General features: G+C 45.9%; 1 protein-coding gene across 20 annotated transcripts in view; it reads left to right on the top strand.

The window, feature by feature from the left end:
- The first annotated feature begins 4,152 nt into the window (after positions 1-4,152).
- The window catches only part of Eif4g3 (eukaryotic translation initiation factor 4 gamma 3), a 230,594-nt gene continuing 212,991 nt past the window's right edge, over positions 4,153-21,755 (top strand). For 19 of the 20 annotated variants that reach the window (XM_041652793.1, XM_041652792.1, XM_041652786.1 and 16 more), the window contains exon 1: positions 4,153-4,817. In XM_041652793.1, the coding sequence (XP_041508727.1) occupies positions 4,624-4,817 (194 nt within the window). In that variant the 5' untranslated portion in view covers positions 4,153-4,623. The remainder of the gene's footprint in view (positions 4,818-21,755) is intronic. The other variant, XM_041652794.1, reaches the window with a different exon arrangement.

Here is a 21,755-nt window from a genome sequence, read left to right as displayed (position 1 = left end):
GCAGAAGACCTGAGTTCAATTCTCTGCACTAATAGCCTGTCAACTTCAGCACCAGGGGTTTTGATATCCTCTTCTGGTCTCTGTGCACCAGCATTCATGAAACACACACACACATACACACACTTTTCAATGAAAATAAGAGCCTTCCATGAATGCCATGAATCTTTCCGCACCCTTCAAGATTTAGCCTAAATCCAAGATTCTTCAGAATCCAGGCTCCTCTTCTATCCTTTAGTCTTAGTAGCTACTTTAGTCTCTGGCAACCAGGCCCCCATTCCTGCATTTGGGCCTGTTCCTACCACCTTCATTCCACAATGCAGGTTTCAGCTAGTCTCAGGTCATCAGACAGCAGGAACTCACACTTACTAAGCTATTTTGATTGTCCTCATACAAAGTTCTTAATGGACAAGGTGAAGAAATCAGATCTTTGAATATTTTTTATGTGTTGGGTATTTTACCTGATATATGTCTGTGCATGTACATGCCTGGTGCCCAAGGAGGCCAGGAGATGGCATCAGATTCTCTGGAACTGGACTTACAAATGGTTGTGAGCTGCCACGTGTACTGGGAACTAAATCTGGGTCCTCTGGGTGAGCAACTAGTGGTCATAACCTGTGAACCTTCTCTTTACACCCAATCAGATTTTCTTGCCAGCGTCTGTGTTGAGAGGGTTGTTATGCTGAAGGCAAGGTGTCTAACAGATCTAGAAGTAAACACCTTGGGTTTGAAGCCCAGGGTGTCCACTTAGAAGCCATATGAATTACCTTTTCAGGTCCTTGAGTCTTAATTTCTTTGCTGGTGAATGAGGTATAGCACTCATTTTACAGTGTTGCCAGCCTGGTCTACAAAGCGAGTTCCAGGATAGCCAGGGCTACACAGAGAAATTCTGTCTTGAAAAACCACACACACACACACACTAAAGATGAAGCCAGGACGTTTGTTCTACCACTGAACTATAGCCCTGGCCCTAAGGCTCACACTTGGCTGAAAGGAGAGAGCGTTATCTCCATGACTTTGCTCTTGGAGCATCCTTTGCTTGATCACCTGAGGCCAGGATCTTATCTACACTTTAACATCATTTTCCCCAGGATCTACCCTGTCTGAAACTGATAATGCTCACAAAATGCTTAGCAAAGGCCAGACACACACTAACTGCATGCATGATGCTTATAGCTATTGTTAAGATTAAAAAAAGGAGGGGCTGGAGAGATGGCTCAATGGTTAAGAGCATTGCCTGCTCTTCCAAAGGTCCTGAGTTCAATTCCCAGCAACCACATGGTGGCTCACAACCATCTGTAATGAGGTCTGGTACCCTCTTCTGGCCTGCAGGCATACACACAGACAAAATATTGTATACATAATAAATTTAAAAAAAAAGACTAAAAAAAGGAAACTAGCTCAGATAATTAAGCAATTATCAATCTGCTATCAGCCTAGGGTAAACAAGAAGTCAGATCTTTTCATCTGGGAACAGATTTTGATTGGGTTAAAAAAGCCTGAGGTATCAGAACCTGAAATGAGAATCTGGGGGATTGAAGGACCACCTGGGAATTTTCCCCAGAGTTAGTCAAGCCTGAGGAGGAGTGGAGAATCCGCACTTGAGGATGACAGAGTAGGAAGCAGCTGCTGTGTCCTGGTCAGGAGATGAGGAGGAGGCTTTCCTTTTGGTGCTGGGAACCATGGAGGCTCAGCCAGGTAGAGGTGGTGGGGACTATGCCATCTGGATGCTCTTTTCTCCTTCTGGGAGCACCTGGGGCTTCCAGGAGTTGTTACGAGTTAAGTATCCACGACACGGAAAGCTTAAAAAAAAAAAAAGTACTGGGCGGTGGTGGCGCACGCCTTTAATCCCAGCACTTGGAAGGCAGAGGCAGGTGGATTTCTGAGTTCAAGGCCAGCCTGGTCTACAAGAGCCAGTTCCAGGACAGGCTCCAAAATTACAGAAAAACCCTGTCTCGAAAAAGCAAAAAACCCAAGCAGGGCACAGTGGTAGATGCCTATAATCCCAGAAGAAGCTAGAAGATCAGGAGTTCAAGGTCATCCTAAGGCACACAAAGAGTTGAAGCTAGCCTGAGCCTTGAGACCCTTTCTCTTTTTTTTTTAAATATCTATTTATTTATTATGTATACAATATTCTGTCTGTATGCCTGAAGGCCAGTTGAGGGCGCCAGACGTCTTTACAGATGGTTGTGAGCCACCATGTGGTTGCTGGGAATTGAACTCAGGACCCTTGGAAGAGCAGGCAATGCTCTTAACCACTGAGCCATCTCTCCAGCCCTTGAGACCCTTTCTCAAAAAACAAGTAAGCTAACAAAAAAACCCTAGAAATATTAACCTATATCCTGGCCCAAACCCACCACAGTAGTAGGAATTAGAAGACAATCTTTTTTTTTTTTTTTTTTTGAGAGAGAGAGAGAGAGTGTGTTTATCTGTGTAACCCTAGCCATCCTGGAGAAACTCACTTGGTAGACCAGGCTGGCCTCGAACTCAAGAGATCCACCTGCCTCTGCGACCCTACCCCCAAGGCTGGGATTAAAGGCATTTGCTAGCACTGCCCTGGACACAATCTTATGTGTGTTCATGTGTGTGGAGGCCACCTTTTTATTTATTTATCTACAATTTATTTACTTTTATTTCATTTGCATTGCTATTTTGCCTGCATATGTCTGTGTGAGGGTGTCAGATCTTGGAATGAGCTGCCATGTGGGTGCTGGGAATGGGATTGGGATCCTCTGGAAGAGCAGTCCGTGCTCTTAACCACTGAGCCATCTTTCTTTCCAGCCCCCACCTTTTTATTTTTGACACAGGGTCTCTCCTGGCCTAGAACTCACCAGACAGAGTCAGCTGGATGGCCAGTGAGCATGAGGGACCTGCTGGTCACCACTTCCTCAGTGCTGGGATTGTAAACACAGGTAGGTCATCCTGCTAGACTTTCTGGGTAAATTCTGGGGACTGAACTTGGGTCCTCATGTTTGCAAGACAAGCATTCTTTATTACTGAAGTATGTCCTCACATCCACTAATTTCCTCTGTTCAAGGCATTGGTGATCACGTGGCCTTGTCAAACTGTCAGTTTTGAGCCTCAAGTTTCTCTCTCTCTCTTTCTCTCTCTCTCTTTCTCTCTCTCTCGGATGATAGTTAGGCTTTTTGGTGCTCAGACTCTTCATTAGTAAGAATGGGATTACCTATTTCTTGGGACTGTATGAGCTAATGAAATACTCTGTCTTCACAGTTCGGAGATGCCTGTGACTCCTTGTCAGTTAATGTTACTGTGTGCTGGGGACAAGGCTCCTACTGAGGGGTGCAGGTGTGGTGTGCAAAGTGTGGATGGGAATGGGAGGTGGAGACCTTATCAACAAGTGTCATCCCAGCAAAGGATGATGGGGAGCCGACTACAGTCTTGGGAAGGTTTTGGGAAAACCCTACAGAGCCCTGGGTTAAAGTTGCTGGAAAGGCAGGTCCGTTGGCATCCTGGAAGGCAAGGTTTGTCCCAGAGAAGGTGGAATCCAGATTTCGGGCTCGCTTCATTCAATCCCAGCAGGGTGACCTTAAGGAAGTCACTTTTCTTCTTTGGGCCTCCTCCGCAAATGGGACTCTTCTTTCCATTTCGCACTGAAGAGCATCCGAGGACGACGTGTCGACATAATGCCCGTGACTTGCGACGTCAAGTGCCGGCGAGTGGCATCTGTTATGTTAATAAGTCCCTGCGGCAGGCGGGTTCCTATCAGTCGCCTTGTGCTCCGGCTTAGCCGTTCTCTCTATAGCGACTCGGTTTCTCGCTCCGGCGCCTCTCGACGCTTGCTGGTAGGTCTCGGCGGACCTTGGCCTCGGCTGCCGTTACTATTGTTCTTCGAGGCTGGGCCGCAGGGGAGGGCTCTCGCCCTACAAACCTCTCCTTTGGTCTATCCCTCCGCCCGATACCGTGCCGCGGAGAGCCTCAGCAGCCACGGATCACCGATCTTTCGCGAGAAATAGAGTCAGCTCCAGCAGCTCTCCCGAACGGCGGCCGAAGACGCTCCCGAGCGCTCCCGAAGAACCCCGGCCGTTCGCCGTCTCCGGAAAGAGCCGAAGGAACTTTCCACCCTCGGTCCGCCGAGCCCTTCCGAAAAGGGCCGAAAAGCTCCGAGCGGCCGTCCTGCCGGACTGCTGGAGGCGGCCGCAGCGCCATGTTGGATGCTCTGCTCGTTGAGTGAAGAAAATCCGTCCGCATCGCCCGAGCCCCGCTACCGAGAAGGGCGCCGCTTCCCCCGGGGAGGGGGACAGACACCCCCCGCCGCCGGCCCATGAGGATATTGCCGTGAAAGGTCCGGTCTCTCCGCCTCCTGCCCCCGCCGGGTCCGGCCCCCCCCTCCCCGGGGTCGCGTTGTCACGGAGACCGGCAGCCGGTGGTGCTGGCCCGCGGGGCGGCTGCTGCTGCCGGCGGCGGCGGCGGCGGAGGCGGCGGCGGCGGCGGAGGGCGTGTGTGACCGGTCCCGGCCCCCTCCTCCTCCTCCTCCCAGCCTCCCCCCGGCCCCCCGCTCCCGCCGCCTCCCCGGGTCTGCCCCCATCCCGCCCCTCCGCTGCCCCCGGCCCCTGCACCCCGGCGCGCCCGGTCCCGCTCTGGGGGGGTTGGTGGCTTCGCTTTGCCATGAGTTTACCGCAGAAACCGGCTCTGAAATCAGGCTCAGCGGCTGCAGCAGGAACCGGACCCGGTACCGGAGCGGCGGCGGCAGCGGCGGCGGTACCGCCTCCTCACCCGGCGGCAGCGGCGGCAGCGGCAGCGGCGGCGGCGGCCCCTCCTCACCCTAACATCAGGGCCCTCCAGACCCCGGCGCCCCAACAGTATCCTTTTCGCCTTCCAGCGGTCCAGAGCGACCCTTGGTGGGAACCTCCTTGCCTGCCACCACTGTCCAGTAAGGGAAGGGACGGGGCTTGGCCCGAGCTTTTTGGGGTGCACCGGTGGCCGCATTGCTGGGACCCCGGGACCCTCTGCGGTACCGTGAGCACTAGCTTCCCCCGGTCCATGCCTCTGCAGCTCTCGAGGATCTGGGGGAGCTCTGCCCTCGAAGGCCCCCTCCCCTTTATTGGGCAGAATTTGCTGGTGCCTGGGACCAGCCCTGCAGGCAAGGCTTTTCTGATTGTCGGGAGGCCCTGCCGTCAGCGGCACTCGCTCGGTGGCCTTTCTATTATTTAGAATCTACGGTAAACTTTATTGGTAAATTTCCTGTTCGAAACGAATCAGCTCGTTCCCGAGGTAAGTTGGGTCTTCTGCCATATCGTACAAGTGTACAGAAAGCACTCCCTCTGGCTAATGCTTTTTTATTTTTTTATTTTAAGCAATTAGAGTTGTGTTGTGGTTTGTGGTGGAACCGGCTAAGGAGGAAATGTTACAGTGGACTCTTCCCTTTCTTTGACCTTTTTAAAGGAAGAGGAAGTTAACTCACATTACCCAGCACCCCCAGAAGTGTCACTTCTTCCAAGACTGATGTTATGCTGAACATTTTTCCCTAAGGGCTTTAGTGAGTGTGCCTCTAATATCTGGAGGGTACCAGGGCTCCCCAGAAAGAGTCTAGTTTCCAGCGTGTCTTAATTTCATGATGTCAAAGTCGGGATAGCTTTGATTGAAAAGTCTTGGCGACCAGGTGTTTTAGTCCGACTGAAATGTCGAATTTACAGCTCCCACGGAGCTTCAGCAAGGAGGCGTTTCTTTTCTTTTTTCTTCTTTTTAATTTTTTTATGGTTTATTTAACTTTATTTTATGTGCATTGGTGTGAAGGTGTCAGATCCTCTGCAACTGGATCTTCAGACAGTTGTGAGCTGCCATGTGGGTGCTGGGAATTGAACCCCGGTCCTCTGGAAGAGCAGTCAGTGCTCTTAACCACTGAACCATTTCTCCAGCCCCTCTTTTCTTTTTTTGTTTTTTGGTTTTTTTCAAGACGGGCTTTTTCTGTGTAGCCCTGGCTTAGACCTGGCTGGCTTCGAACTAAAGAGATTCTCCTGCCGCCGACCCCTGAGTGCTGGAATTAAAAAGTGTGTGCCACCACCGCCAGGCAAGGAAGGTGTTTGTTAGCTACCTGAGAATAACATTTCATCATTCGCCCCTCCTCCCTAAGTCCCTTGTACTTGGTGAAAATCAACAAATGATTATTGAATGTCTACTGTGCTGTGGTCTTTGCATTAGTTACCCTGTATTTGACTTTACACGCAGTAGTGGTGTTTGAGCTAGTAAGTCCTGGCAGCAAGGGCTGCAGATCGTCTTAGTCTAGTTTGATTCTTGTCTGTATTGATTTCTTTGAGAAGGGGAAAAACACTTCCTTTCTTGGGTCACCTCAGGTCATTGTTTTCTGTCAAGTGTCCTTTCTGTGTTCTCCAAGTGTTGTTAGTCCACATCTTTCAATGCTCCAGTGTGCTGTGTGTACTGATTTCATAATGTTTTGACCCTGCGAGCGCTCACTGTTGAGAATGTTTAGTGTTTCATGGAAAACCCAGTTACTTCTGACCCACATGCGCAGCTGCTGGCCTGGGAAGGAGCAGGTTGGCTGTTTAGCCTGCTTCAGTGTAGAATTGGGTCGCTTTGGTCTGCTTAGCTTCCCTTCATGCTTAGTTCAAATTCCTTCTTAATTTTAGGGTTGTTGTCCTGATGGTCTGTGCTTGTAGGTTTCTGTCTCAAGAGAGTTACTCATTACCTGTTCTTTTAGGGAGTTAAACCAGAGGACGTGAGTAGTGTGCGCTTGTGACGTACAGAATAGCAAGTAGGGAGTCACAGTGCTGTATGTGACAGGCAGCCCTCGGTAAAGTTGGTGGCTTCTTCGGATACAAATCAGGGTGACTTGAGTATCCCAAGTGTGCCTTTTTTCTGTGCACTTCACAGTTGAAGGACTGGAAAACCTCAGAGCTGCAGTAGTGATTGGTGCTTCAAGTTAAATTTTTATCTTTTCTATAAAGTAGAAACTGCAGCTGTTAAGGATGAGTGGGTTTAAGGTGGCCTTTTCAGAGGAGATGATTTTAAATTCTTTGTGGCAATATTGGCTTCAGCCATGTTGTTTTGGGGTCATATTTTGTCTCGTGTATGGCAGTTGGCATTTTAGACTTGATGTATTCTACCATTCCTGCCTTTCACCTGGCAAGATTACGTTGCTAAATTGTAAGCATTTATCTAGATAGTAAATGAAGCATAGGCTACAGGCATCTCAGAACACATCAGTGGTAAAATGTTGTCATCTGGTAATGGAGGAGGTCGGAAATAGATCGAAGTAGAGCAATTCTGCTTTTGGAACTAGAGGGAATGTGGGAATTTGGGTTGGTCAAGCGCCGTCGTGCAGTGAGTTGGTGCCAGTGAAGCCCTGGAGCTGGAGTTGCTCTTTCCGTGGCTTGAGTAGATCTCCATTTTCTCAAAACATATGGGTACAATTGCTTGCTTCATATTAATTAGCTCAAGCAGTTTATTTAAAAAAGGGGGGGAGGCGATGCATGGCCAGGTGTCTTTCATTTGTTCTGAGTGTTCAAGTGTGGTTGAAATGAAGGGAAGTGTTGAAAACAAAGGCTCTGAATGTAAACGAGAAGCTATTTCTAAGCAGGCGCAGTTTTGCACAGCAGGATCTTGAGGCCAGGTGAAGGAGAAATGGCCACATAGACTGCAGAGAGTCAGTGGATGGCAGGGCAGGACAGTGAAAAACCTGCCTGACAGGAAAAGTACTAAAAGCAAGGAGGATATGGGAATATTTGTCTTGAGGTATGCTCAGCTCTCTGTTGAGGTTGAGACTGCTCTGTTGAGAATCTTGACAGTGTTCATCCTTTTTCTGGCTGACAGAGTAACTACCATTTTCATCAAAATTTGTCTTTGCACAGAATTTCTTTAGGGGCTTACTGGGTCTCCCATTAAATCCCAGCTCTTAGCCGGGTGCATGCCTTTAATCCCAGCCCTCGGGAGGCAGAGGCAGGCGGATTTCTGTGAATTTGAGGCCAGCCTGGTCTACAGAGCAAGTTTCAGGACAGGCTCCAAAGCTACACAGAGAAACCCTGTCTCAAAAAAACAAAATATAAATAAGTAAATAAAAAAATAAAAAATCCTAGCTCTTTAGATTGAAACTGCCTGCCTACCTTTCAGAAAATCTTAGATAAATGAACTTGAGTTAGGTGCCCATATGTTAGCAATACAGTATTCCTTGTGCATAGTGGACTTCAGGGTATGATTTCTCTCAGGGCTGCTGAAACTCTTGGGGGAGTCTTCTTACTGTTTTGGGGCAGCCAGTTAAAATAAGGCAGAGGGGCTGGAGAGATGTCTTGGTAGTTAGGAGCACAATCTGCTCTTCCAAAGGACCTGGGTTCAGTTTCTAGCACTCACATAGCAACTTACAACTGCTTGTAACTCTAGTTCCAGGGGGTCCAACACCTTCACACACATACACATGCAGGCAAAATACCAATGCACAGGAAATAAAAATAAGTAAGTCATCTTAAAAAAAAAAAAGACATTTGCTGATTATGCTGTTCTGGGGTGGTGCACACCTTTTGTCCCCGCACTCAGGACAGAGGCAGGTGGATCTCTTGTGAGTTTGAGGCCAGCCTGCACTACAGAGCAAGCTCCAGGACAGCCAGAGCTCCACAGAGAACCCTGTCTTAAAAACAAGCAAAAACGATACAGTAGCTCTTCCCAGGAACAGAAATAGGTAGAGACCTGTGTCAACCAGAATATGACTTCTGTCTCTAGCTCCTTTGTCATAAGTGTTCTTGCTGTCTTTGCAATATTCTTGTTGCTCTTCTTTTTTTTTATGTTTTGTTTTGTTTTTAAATTTTCCTCCCATTGATTTTAAGCTGGTCTTTACTGGGTGAAGCTTGTAATGTCTTTCTTTTGCCTCTCTGATAACTAGATTTGGATAATACCCACTGCTCTAGAAGTCATACATGCAGGAGTCTATTTAATTTTTCCAGGACGTCTAATAAGGTAGGTGTTGTCTGTTTTACAGACAGGGTACTGATTGATGTTCAGGAAAGTTAGTTACATTTCCTATGCTCGTGAAAGGTAGTGTGTGGGCAGACTAGTGACCAAGGCTAAGCCCATGGTACCTCTCTTCCTCAGCTGGGCGAGTAGCCTGCATATAGGGCCTGGGAGGAAGAATCCATTTTTCCCCTGTATTTGAGAAAAGCCATGTGGAGTAATCTAGAACACAGCCACACTGTACAGGGTTTTAATTAGTTCACAGCCACATACTGCTAGACAAGTGTGCTGTCTTCTCTCACGGAGCCTGACAGCATAGGGGCCCTCTGTTGGATTGAGCTCATGTTTCTGTTTGTTCAGGAGTCAGCAAGGCCTCCAGCAAAATTCCATTATAGCTAGTAACTGGAATGCTGAGGCTGCCACGGCGTCCAACAAGTCTCCATTCCTAAGCCCCTCCATTAAGCAAGTGTCAAATCTTGAATGCTTGGAGACAGAGGCAGGGAGATCTCTGAGTTAGAGACCAGCCAGGGCTATACAGTGAGACCCTGTCTCAAACCAAGCCAAACGGAACAAACTTTTGAAGGCAGATCCTCATAGGAGGGAGGAAGGGAGACAGTGCAAAATGGGATTGGAGAGGAACTCTTTCCAGGTACCTGTGTCACAGAGCAGCTGCTGCATTCACCTTCAGTGGGTTGACTGGTGACAGGGGTGGGTGTTGGTCAGACTGAGTGTGGGCCACCTCAGCACTAATAGGTTGATGTTTTACATTGACGTTTCCGATAAATCTTGACAGGGACGTTCTTTGAAAAAAAATTAAGAACGGTGTTTCCCATGTGATAGCGAGAATGACTACATTTGCCTGTTTCTCTTGAGTTTATGAATTTACTCGTTTATCACCTACTGTGTTCCAGACTGGGGCTAGACCTAGGGTTGTGGTTACCTTGCCCTGAGAGATTGGTCCCAGCCGGCCAATAGAGAGGGCACTCTTGAGGTCGGGCTTAGGGTTGACTCTGCTGTGCATCTTTTCCGCAGACAGCAGAGTTAGAGCTTCCTGGGCGGAGCTGATGTCTGAGCAGGTTAGACCCATGATTTAGAATTGATCCAGCTTCCTAGAGCTGCCTGCCCACCAGCTGGCTTTCCTCAGTTCTGTGACTGCTGTAAAGAATGTTAGTAGATTATAGTCATGTTGCTTTTCTGTCTGCCTCTCCCCAGTGTGGGGAATGAGAGGAAGTACTATTGAAAATGTAATTGCTCTAGATTCAAAGTGTCTCCTACATGATGGTCTGAGCATTTGTGCTTCACCTGCCCTTCAGTGCCGTCCTCCCGTTTTATCCCATAAGACCATTGACTTTTTGGGGCTAGAGCACTGGTTTTGATTAAGAGTCCTGGCTGTTGCAGAGGACCCGGTTGTATTCCAAATACACATTTGATGGCTCACAACTGTCTGCAACTTCAGTTCTAGGGGCTCTCATGCCCTCTTCTGACATCTCCACAGGCACCCCCTCCCCCACAGACACAAGCGTGCACACACGGCTCACAGAACACATAAAATAATAAGAGAAATCTAAAATAACCATATCTTTAAAAAAGATCATTGCCCTTCTGATACTATACTTTAATTTTGAAATAATCTCTGTCAACCTTAAAATACAAGATTGAGCTTGATATATTCAGAAGTGCTGTGTTTGAATTGGAGGGTTTGTGTTTGCTCTTACTAATTTATTTAATTATGAGACTGGTTCTTATGTAGGGCAGGCTGGTCTTAAACTCTATATCACTGAAGATGACCTTGAACTTATGATTCTTCTGTCTTTAGAGCTGTTGTATTGGCATTATCTCTTCCTTTTCTCTGAAGTGAAGGGATTAGTGACCTTGAATTACAAGGGCTTGGGATTTTGAAGATGGCTTGCAGGTGTGTTTTGCTATTCCAAGTATAGGGCAGGACTTATTTGGACCAATTAATGCTATCTTTGTGGGTCTGGTGGACCCATGTTTTTGTGGCAATTTATTGGTCCTCCAAGGATGCTAATATGGACCCAGTGAAGATAGCTTGCTCGTATAAGGCTTCCTACTAGATTTAGCCAGAGACTGAAATGTCTCTGTGACATGTCATGCTCTAGACTGTATAAAGTTGGTTGAGAGCATAAAATAAGGTTATTATGGTCAGTGACTGGGTCACTCTGGGTGAGGATAGTTAGTTTATTATGAGGTCCGAGCGGAAGTGGGTTCTGGAGTAAACTCTGGTGAGGAGAGCTGTTTTTCTTTAGGGATAGTGTTTTGAGCTACTACAGTAAGAAACGGTTTCCTGATTGTTGGGCAGGCAGATTACTTCAGCAGTGCCAAAGCACAGCTGAGATTGCAACGGATGACATGCCGCAGAGTCCCATGCGACTTCAGGATTCTCAGATGACTTGCAGTGCTTTGGATTTGTGCCAACCAGGAGGAGCCTTTCACTCTCTTGGTGCCTCAGCTGAAACTGGAGATAGTTGAGTCTATTTTAAGTGCATTTGAAACTTGTCAGTTTGTGACCTTTATTAGCTACAGCTTCTTGGTGTGTGCTGAGCCCACTTTGTGTTTCCTGACTCCTAAGATATTAGTGTTTGTTGATAGGGTGCAAGTGCCTATCCTGTTCACCGTGGGCTTGCCAGGACTTAGAATAAATAGTGCTTGGTTTTAGGGGTACGGTGCATGGCATCTTAACTCACTTTCAGCATTCCGGGTTGCCTTGAAATTGTTTCATCCTGATCCATGATGAAATTGACAATCTGGTGTGATTTCCTGTGAGATGGACTAGTGCTGGCCCAGTTTACAAATCTGAAGTGGCTAGTTTGGGTTTGAGGTTTAGATTATGGGGATGGGGACTAGGGTGTCATGCAGAGGCCACAGAAGCAACATCTGTAGATTAAAAACGGTTTATCATACAAAGTAACATTAGAAGTTTACTATGTAGACCAAGCTTAGGTATTTGCTGCCTCTGCCTCCCTAGTGCTGGGATGAAAGGCACTGTCACTGTGCCCGGCTTTAGCAGAAAATTTAAAAAACAGAAGTAAAAAATACACGTGTGTCTCATAAGACCTCCACCCCTGTGACGTTAGACTTTGGCTCGGAAACATTTCCTGTCAACCTTAGAAGATTAAGATTCGGAAGGGGTTTGGTTTTTGGTTTTGGACAGGGTCGGCTTCTGCTTTAGCCTTTAGTGCTGGATTCATGTGTATGTCACCACGCCTGGGGGTTTTGTAGAGTATGGCCACTGAACTTTCCTGGGCTCTTGTGTTTTATTAATGTACCCTTGTGTTTTATTAATGTACTTGTTTCCGGGTTGCGTATCCTGTCAGTACACAAGTAAGCTAATCATATGCTTAGCTGCTGAGCTGAGCTACCGGGTCTGTATGGATTTGAATTGTATTAGACTTAAACTCTGTTAGTTTTTGGAAAATACAGTCAGAATGTCTGTCTATAGTTTTAGATTTTTTTCTTCTTCTTTTTGGTTTTTTGAGACAGGATTTCTCTGTGTAGTCCTGGCTGTCCTGAAATTCACTCTGTAGACCAGACTGGCCTCAAACTCATAGAGATCATAACTTGGTTTCAGGAAGTGTTTCTGTGATGAGTGAGTTGCGAGAGGAGGGATTTAGTGGGTTAGGTAGCAGGGCTGAGGGGGGACAAAGAGAAGTTAGAAATGACAGCAAAACTAGGTAGAGATAGAAAATTAACCAGCAGTCTAAATCCTTGAGGATAGGCAGAATCCTGTGAGGAAGGGTGAGGCGCCGTTTGTCTTTTTACTAGGCTTTGCAGGGCCCTGGAAGATAGTTGATAAGAAACCTGAGGACTGGCCAGATTATCATTGCTTGCTGCCAAATCCGACCTCCGGAGTTTGGGCCCAGGAACCATGGGTGGAGAACTGACTTCCATAAGCTGTCTTTTCATCTTCTTTGTCTTGTGCAAATGCATGTACATATACACACACAGTAAATAATTTCTAAGAATAGAAAATAAATTTGCAAGCTGAGTATGGGAGGTGGACACAGGAGGACTGGAAGTTGAAAGTGATCCGTGGCTACAGCCTGTCTGGGCGACACGAGACATCGTCTCGGAAAAACATTTTCACTGCCACCAACAGAAAGCAAACAGCTTGAATGCAAAGATGAGTGTAAAGAGAAAAGGGTCTGGATATGCAGAGGAAATGAGTTAAGAGTAGGGACTCTTATTTATCCACTATGAAACAAGCACAGCAGAAACTGGGTCCTAAGGGTCCCCCACCCGAGTGCTGGGAGCTCCTGATTCTGGTAGTGGAATGCTTGAGAAAATGAATCTAGATTCTGAGGGGCTCGGAATGAGTCTGAAGAAGTTAGGAGCAGAGTTAGAGGTAGTTGGAAGCCCACTGACTGCCAGGGACAGAACTTGGGTTCCCTGGAAGAACAAGAAACAAGTGCTTTTAACTGCAGAGTCATCTTTCCAGCCCCCTTGAGTCTTTAGTTTTGTTTTTTTTTCTTATAAACACATTTTATTATTTTTTTAAAGATTTATTTATTATGTATACAACTTTCTGCCTCCATTTATACCCACACGCCAGAGGAGGGCGCCAGATCTCTTTACAGATGGTTGTGAGCCACCATGTGGTTGCTGGGAATTGAACTCAGGACCTCTGGAAGAGCAGACAGACAGTGCTCTTAACCACTGAGCCATCTCTCCAACCAGTTTTGTTTTTTTTTTTAAATTTATTATGTATACAGTGTTCTGGGCACCAGATCTCATTATAGATGGGTGTGAGCCATCATGTGGTTGCTGGGAATTGAACTCAGGACCTCCGAAACAGCAGTCAGTTCTCTTAACCTCTGAATCATCTCTCCAGCCCGAGTCTTTAGTTTTTATTCCCATTCAGAATGTAAGGCTTCCATCAAATACAAGGACTTGACAAAGTCTCCCATTCAGCCTTTTCACGTTTAATGTTGTGTGCGCACTCAGGAAGCAGAGGCAGGTGAGTGTCATGAGTTCAAGGCTGGGCTGCTCTACACAAAGCTGCACATCAGTCAGTGCTGCATGGTAGATGCTTCCTCAGAAAAGGAAGAGAGGGATTTTAATAACCACATGAGTTTAATAAAACAGGGGCTTTATTAATTTTAGCCAGAAAATTTCCCTACAAAAACAAAACCTTTTCCATGACTTGAATTCTAAATATTAGAGCAGTAAGGTTGTATCTACTTTTTAGTAAGTCTCCCTGATAAATATGCAGAAGTGGATCTTCATTAGCCTCTGCAGAATTTTAATGCCATCAAGTATCTAGCGACTAAATTTTTGAATTCTTGAGGCTTATTGAGGCAGCCAGTACTCTCAATATTAAAATTGTCAATCTTTCAGAAGTAGAATTTGGAACCAGTTCAACTTCCTGAGGTAACTTCTGTTTCTGAAGCTGACATGAGCACTTGACCTTAGTATAGACCCTTCATGATGTGTCTGAGTGTGCTTTCATCTTAGGCAACATTAAAAGCTGAGTGTTGGTGTGGACAATCAGTGATTCCGTTCTTGACTTTAAAAAAAAAAATTACGAAGGGGGTCTTGAGAGGTAGCTCAGTGGTTAAGAGGGTCCTCAAGTTGTGTGGCTCATGGCTGCATATAATTCCAGCTCCAGTGGATCCTACACCCTCTCTGGCCTCTGAGCACCTACACACACGTGCCTTATATATACACACATCCAAGTAATAAGAAAATATATTTTTTAAAAAATCATAACTGTCCAGACATCTAAGTGTACTTTAGTTCAGTATTTAGAAAATTTAAAAATATGTGTTTGAGTAAATTTAACAGCATCAAGTAAACACCAGACATGGTGGTGCACACCTTCAAATCCCAGCACTCAGAGGCGGTGGGTCTCTGTGTGTGAGGCTATACAGAGAAACCCTGTCTTGAAAAAAACGAAACAAAAAAGTGAAGAATAAAGTTTGAAGAGTCTTTCCATGAGCTGTTTTTTTTTTCTTTTTAATTTATTCTGTGTATGTTTTTTTTGTCTGTACCATATTCGTGCCTGGTGCCCATAGAGGGCAGAAGAGGGTGTCAGGTCCCCTGGTCCTAGAGTTAGCATGGTTGTGAGCCACCCCTGTGGTTGCTGGGACTTGAACCCAGGTCCTCTGCAAGAGCAGCAGTGCTCTTAACCTCTGAGTATCTCTCCAGCTTTTCATTTTTTTTTTAAGTTGGAAGGGAATTTGGGGGTTTTTGGATTTAGCTTTCAGCTCCCATCTTCCCTTTGCTTTTAAGAGACTTAGCAAGGAGAGGGTCACTTGCCTGAGCATTTCTTTTTTGTGAACTTAGTGATTTGAGAGCTTGTGCAACACTGACAGTTATCTAATTGGGTAGCCCCCTTTTCTGTTACTCTCTTGATTTGGATGGCAAGTCATATGGTTACCCCACCTAGTATCTGTTTTAGAATTTAGAGCTGGAAGGCTTCGTGTTATTTCTAGGTGTATTGCTGAAATGCTTTGTGAGGTAGCCCTTTGTCCAGTAATTTGTATTTCATTTAATTTTTTCAAGTTGCGAAGGTCTGTGACATTAACACGTAAACTTAAATAGGAGCAAATTCTTGTCAACACCCCTGTTTAAGAAGAGCTACTAAGCTAGTTTTATTTATTGATTGATTTATTTTTTGGAGTCTGGAAGACAGCCTTGGGCTGTTGCCTTTCAGGTGGTTTGAGACAGGAACTTCATTTCTGGCTGTGAACATCAGGCTGGCCGGCCCATGAATGATGTAGGATTCTCCTGTTTCTGCCCTTTCCCTGTAGGAGCACTGGGGCCATTGTGTGGGTTCTGAGGATTTGAACTCACGTTCTCATATTTACTTGACAAATGCTTTTCTTGCTGAGCTATCTGTCTAGGTAGAAACTAGCTTTTAAATTGCAGGAAAGTTGTTGAAGGAGATCCTGTACCCACTTTGTTATTAGCATCTCTTATAACCTTGGCATGATTAGTAAGAAGAAGAAATTAGCCAGGTGGTAGTGCACACCTTTAATTCCAGCACTTGGGAGGCAGAGGCAGGCAGAGTATGAGACCAGCTTGGTCTACAGAGTGAGTTCCAGGACAGCCAAGACTATATAGAGAGACCCTGTGTTTTCTCTGGAAAAAATAAAAATTAAAAGATAAAATTTAAAAAAGGAGAAAGTGAGACACTCACACAGTACTACCTAGTAAGATGCAGAACTCACCTGTTTTTTACCTGATTTGGTTTTTTTTTTTTTTTTTTTTTTTTTGGTTTTTCGAGACAGGGTTTCTCTGTGGTTTTGGAGCCTGTCCTGGAACTAGCTCTTGTAGACCAGGCTGGTCTCGAACTCACAGAGATCCGCCTGCCTCTGCCTCCCGAGTGCTGGGATTAAAGGCTTGCGCCACCACCGCCCGGCTTACCTGATTTGTTTTTAATGTTTTCTTTTCCAGAATCATCCTCCTTCTTTTGATTTTTCTCTGTCTTCCTTCTCTGTTGCTGGGATCAAACCCAGTGCCTTACACTTGTTTGCCATTGAGCTATTTTAATCTTGTTTTAAAAAAAAATTCCTCCATTTTAATAGCATGTTAGTTATATATAATGGATTTCTTTTTTTGACCTTTTTTTATTTTAATTTATTTTTTTAAAACTATCTTTTCTTATTATACGTGCCAAATCCATTTCCTACTCCTCCTGCTCCCTCCACCTTCCCCTCCCCTTCCCTCCCTGTCCCACCCCTATTCACTCCCCAGAGAGGGTAAGGCTTCTCATGGGGAGTCAGCAAAGTCTAGCACATTGTTTTGAGGCAGGACCAAGGACCTCCCCACTATATCTAGGCTGAGCAAGGTACCCCTCCAGAGAAAATGGGTTCCAGAAAGGCAGAACAAGCAGTAGGGATAAATCCTGGTCTTCCTGCCAGTGGCCCCACATTCTGCCCCAGCCATACAACTGTCACCCACATTCAGAGTACCTAGCTTGGTTCTATGTTCGTTTCCTCGCTGTCAGGCCAGAATTGGAAGGCTTCATTTAGCCCAGGTAAACTGTTTCCGTGGGTGTCCCCATCATGGTCTTCACCTCTTTGCTCATATTCTCACTCTTCCCTCTCCGACTGACTTTGGGAGCTCAGCCCAGTGCTCCGCTGTGGTTCTCTGCATCTGCTTCCATCAGTTGCTGGATGATAACATTTGAAATAGTCTTCAGTCTAATTACAGGGGAAGGACAGTTCAGGCCCCCTCTCCACTATTGCTTAGGGTCTTAGCTGGGGTCATATAATGGATTTCTTTATGCCTTTTTCATACACATATATAATGTGTTTTGTTTTTCACCTTCCTCCTAGCTTCTTTTTGTCCTCTTCCTACTCTGAATCCAGTCCTCCTCTACTTTTATGTCTTTTTATTTACATTTATTTATTGTGGGTGTACATGTATGTGGGTGCATGAGTGCTGTAGTAAAGTGGGGGTCAGGACAATATGCAGGGGTTGTTTCTCCTTCCGGGATGAGGGTTCTAGGGATTGAACTCTGGTTGTCAGTCTTGGTGGCAAGCGCCTTTACCTGCTGAGGTTCTCGTCTAATTTTTGGTGAACTGAAGAGTTTCATTATAATTGTTTAAAGATTGATTTTAAAATTATTGTGTGTGTGTATTCAAGTATAGGCAGATGCTAGAATAGGGAGCAAGGAGTTACAGGTGGACAGACATCTGGGCTGCCTGACATGATGCTGGGCACTGAACTGTGTCCTCTGGGAGACCAGTACGTGTTCATTAGCTGGGCCATGCCTGCAGGTTCTTGTTAGAGTTGTTTACAGGAGCCTTAGCGGGAGCCTGTTTCTAGCGGCATCTGCTCCTTACCGGTGACTCCATCCCTGCAGGTATCCCCTACTTTCCCCATCCTCAAATGTTACCTTCCGATAAATCCTCTGGGAGAGTTGCTGTCCAGTGATCCTCTTCCACTTTTTTGTTGTTCTTACTATTTTTTTTTTCTTTTGAGACAGGGTTTCTCTGTGTAGCCCTGGCTGTTCTGGAACTTGCTCTGTAGACCAAGGTGGCCTTGAACTCAGAGACTGACCTGCCTTTGCCTCCTGAGTGCTGGGATTAGAGGCGCCACCACCATCTGGCTTGTACTAATTTTTGAGACAAAAATCTCTGGCTTCTAGCTTGCCGTAGCCGCAGATGATCTGATCCCCCTGCCTGCCTGCATCTCCAGAGTGGTGGGACTCCAGAGATGGTGTGAGCCATGCCTGGTTCATTAAAATTATTTTGAGATGGTCTTGCTATTGTATTTGTAATCTCTCTGCCTTAGGCTGTGATTTGCACCAAACCCAGCATTTTAAAAATAAGGCCTCACATAGCTCGGTCAGGCTCAGATTAATTTTTGCTAATGTCCTGGACTTGTGTTCTTCCTGCCTCAGCGTCCCAGGTAGCTATAATTTACAGGGCAGCACCACCAGCCTAATCCTTTTTCTTTAATTTCCTCTTCTGTATTTACTTAGTGGTCTTAGCTTTCATAACGTCGGTACTCTTTACATTTTCATATTTTTGCTATTTTTGAGGCAGGGTTTCTCTGTGTAGCCTTGGCTGTCCTGGAATTCACTCACTGTACCAGGGTGGCCTCGAACTCAGAGATCCACGTGCCCCTGCCTCTCAGTGCTGTGATTAAAGGTGTGAGCCACCACCGCCTGGCTCCATTTTTATTTTTGTTGAGGTGCTGGGGTTTGGGCTCTGGGCATCACATGCTAATCATCTGTGCTACCTCTGCCCTGTCCCTGTATTCCTGTCCTTGACTCAGAATGTTAGTGATGAGTCACTGTAGAGAATGCCCCTTGCTTTCTTAGTGTTTTCTCATGAGAGCAGTGCGGTGTATCCCTCTGCAGTGTGAGGATGTTTAGTTGATTGAGAGATGTGCGCGAAGCTGGCTTCTGCAGAGGGCCTTCCTGCCAATCCCTGGTCCTACCTTCACATACACATTGGTGATGCTCGACTGTGACTCTCTCCTCTGCCGTTTCTTTCTCTATTGGTTGTTCAGTCTTCCAGGAAGCTTCTCTCATATTTAGCTATTTGTTCATATCATGGGCTCAAGTGCTTTCTTCTGAGGGAAAACCTGCAGTTACTATTATTGTTTGCTGCTCAGATTGTGCCAGCCTTGGCCGGGAGGCGTTCCTGCAGGTCTGTGCAGGTCCTTCCTGCCAGTCACCCTCTTGAGAAAGTGTTTCTTTTACTTTCTGGCACTAAAAAGTGTTTTAGTTTTAGACTCATCTAGTATTTCCCCTGAACAGGCCGTATATGCCTCCCACGCCCCCACAACCCTGCCTGTCTTTACTGGCGGCCGGTGCTGGAGACAAAGTGTGGGTCCTGGGTGGCGGCACCACCCTACCGTATTCATTCAGTTTTTGGTGATGCCATGGTCTAGACACACAGCTGGGAATGCTAATATGTACTAAGGCACGCACATACACACACAGGTGTACATGCTGTATTTTAGCCTCTGAGTATAGAAAACTGTGTCTTTGAGTTTGTACTCAGAACTCCAGTTCTTTTTTAAGTTGTTGTTTGGGACAACTTCAGCTATGTAGTCTGTAGCAAGTATCCATATTTTCCATAGTGTGTAGATGCATGTCTGTGACTTAAATGGCAATAAATTATTTAAATATTTGCTTTAAAAAAGTTAACTGATCGGGGCTGGAGAGATGGCTCAGAGAGTAAGAGCACTGGCTGCTCTTCCAGAGGTCCCGAGTTCAATTCCCAGCAACCACATGGTGGCTCACAACCATCTGTAATGAGACCTGGTGCCTTCCTTGCTAGCAGTACATTGTATGCTTAATAAATAAATCTTAAAAAAAAAAATGGCCCATGGTGAATTTGCTGTGGTCAGAAGACCTACTAGTGGAAAGCATTGAAGGTTTCATGTGTGGGGCAGTTTAGGAGGCCCTTTGACTATCTAGTTGTGCAGTCTGTGCTTTTCTCCCACAATAGTTGGAAGGTTTTTTTGGTTTGTTTAGATTTTATTTTATGTGTGAGTGTTTTGTCTCCACGTATGTACCTTATGCATGCCTAATGCATGCAGAGGTTGGAAGAGGGCATAGGATCCCCTGGACCTTGGATTTAAGGATGGGTTGTGAGCCACTATGTGGAATAGAACCTGGTCCTCTGCAAGAACATCCAGTGTTCTTTGCTGCTGAGCCATTTCTCCTGCCCTCTATTACTACCTTTTGAGACTGCTGTCATTGAACGAATAAAGGAAGATGTAGAATTTAATTGTGTTCGTTAGTTTAGGATATATTGGGCTTGAAGTGAGTGGAAGGCACGTTCAGTTTGTTTAGTAAGTGGAGATACCTGAAGGGGTTTGCAATGAGAAGAAACCATGTGAGCAGAAAGGGTTGGAAAACAAGTCTGTGATGATTTCAGTACAGTGGAAGGACCAAGAAAGGTGAAGGTCCTGAGAGTCCGTGCTGTGGCTGGTGATCTGATAAGGAAGCTGTTGTGAGTCGGGACAGCTGTGAAGTCTTCCTGCTGAGCTTCCTTATGGATAAAAGATCTTTAAATGCTAATGTGGAATGATGTGCAGTTGATGGACAGTGTTAAGTTTTGTTTCCTGGCAGCCAGGATCCTGCCTGCTAAATGTGCACTCTCATCCCTTTGTCCCTCACCCTTATTTATCAGGCTTTATATTTTATTTTCTTGAGACAGGTCTCACTATATAACGCTGGCTGGTTTGGAAGCCCTGTGTAGACCAGGTTGGCCTCAGAACTCAGAGATCTGCCTGCCCTTGCCTTCCTAGCACTGGGCAAGGCTGATGATCAGTTTTAAGCAGGAGGAACTATTGATACTCAGCTGGTCTCGTGCCTCATGTTGATGGCTAATTTCCAGGCTCTCTGTCTTTTTCTTTTTTAAATGGGGTCTGGAGTACTGGTCCTGAACTCTTGGGTTCTCAGTTGATCCTCTTGCCCCACTCTCTCTAGTAACTGGACTACAGGGGAAAATATGTAGGTAAACCATTGTGTATGATGTCAGTGGGAACTTCTCGGTCATTCTGTTATAAATGAAAACTTAGAAAAGTGGGTTTGGAGAGGGAGATCTTACGACACAAGGGTCCTTAAAGGTGGTCGCTTTTGGCTCTTAGACGTGAAACTGCGTAGAGAACATTCAAAAGCAGAGTTTCACTGACTGCTCATGGTGCTTTGCCACAGAAAGTGACTGTCACAGAGAGATTAGCAATTCCTATCTCACTTGTTTTCACTTCCTCTCTTTGTATTTTAAGTAGTTTAATGCCTCTGACGTCTATTTGTGTGTTACTGAAGCACTTTCCTGTGTCTGTTCAGGTTACTGTGACTAGAGCAGGCTTTAGTGATCAGGTTGGTTGTTGAGTGTTCAGTTACCTGCTTTGTGGTCCCCAGCTCTCCAGAAATGATGAGTTCATTGTCCTTTGGGAAAGGAGATTGTTCACAGCATTTTAGGAGCTACTTGCTAAACTTGATGCTTCTGAACCCTTAACTAAGGAAAATGGGCATGCTGACTTTACAATGGGTGGCTTTACAAGCCTGTGAAGCCCGACAGCGTGTTCAGCAATGTAAACAATGACAGCTGTCTTTTGCTGGCTTCTCTGTTGTCCAAAGTGTAATGAAACCGCTGCTCACCCATGGTTTCACCTGCTTAGTCATCTGCCAGCGTCTGACTGCCCACAGCAACCGGCATCATTTTATGTTGGAATTGAGGATGCAAAGAGCTAGAATGTTTGGTTTGGAGTAGGTCATGGAAATCCTCTTTTCAGTCTCTTCTCAATGCCTTAGCTACCAGAAGGACATGTTACAATGGCAGATGCCACAGCTGAGTTAGAGAGCTAGCCTTCCCCAGGCTGAAGGAGTCAGGACTTCATCTAGGAATCCT

Source organism: Microtus oregoni, unplaced genomic scaffold (assembly GCF_018167655.1).
Source record: "Microtus oregoni isolate MIOR12 unplaced genomic scaffold, Mior012 000005F_ref0000423, whole genome shotgun sequence".
Lineage (NCBI taxonomy): Eukaryota > Metazoa > Chordata > Mammalia > Rodentia > Cricetidae > Microtus > Microtus oregoni.
The sequence above is the reverse complement of the archived record's forward strand: the minus strand, read 5'-3'. Positions and strand labels throughout refer to the sequence as shown.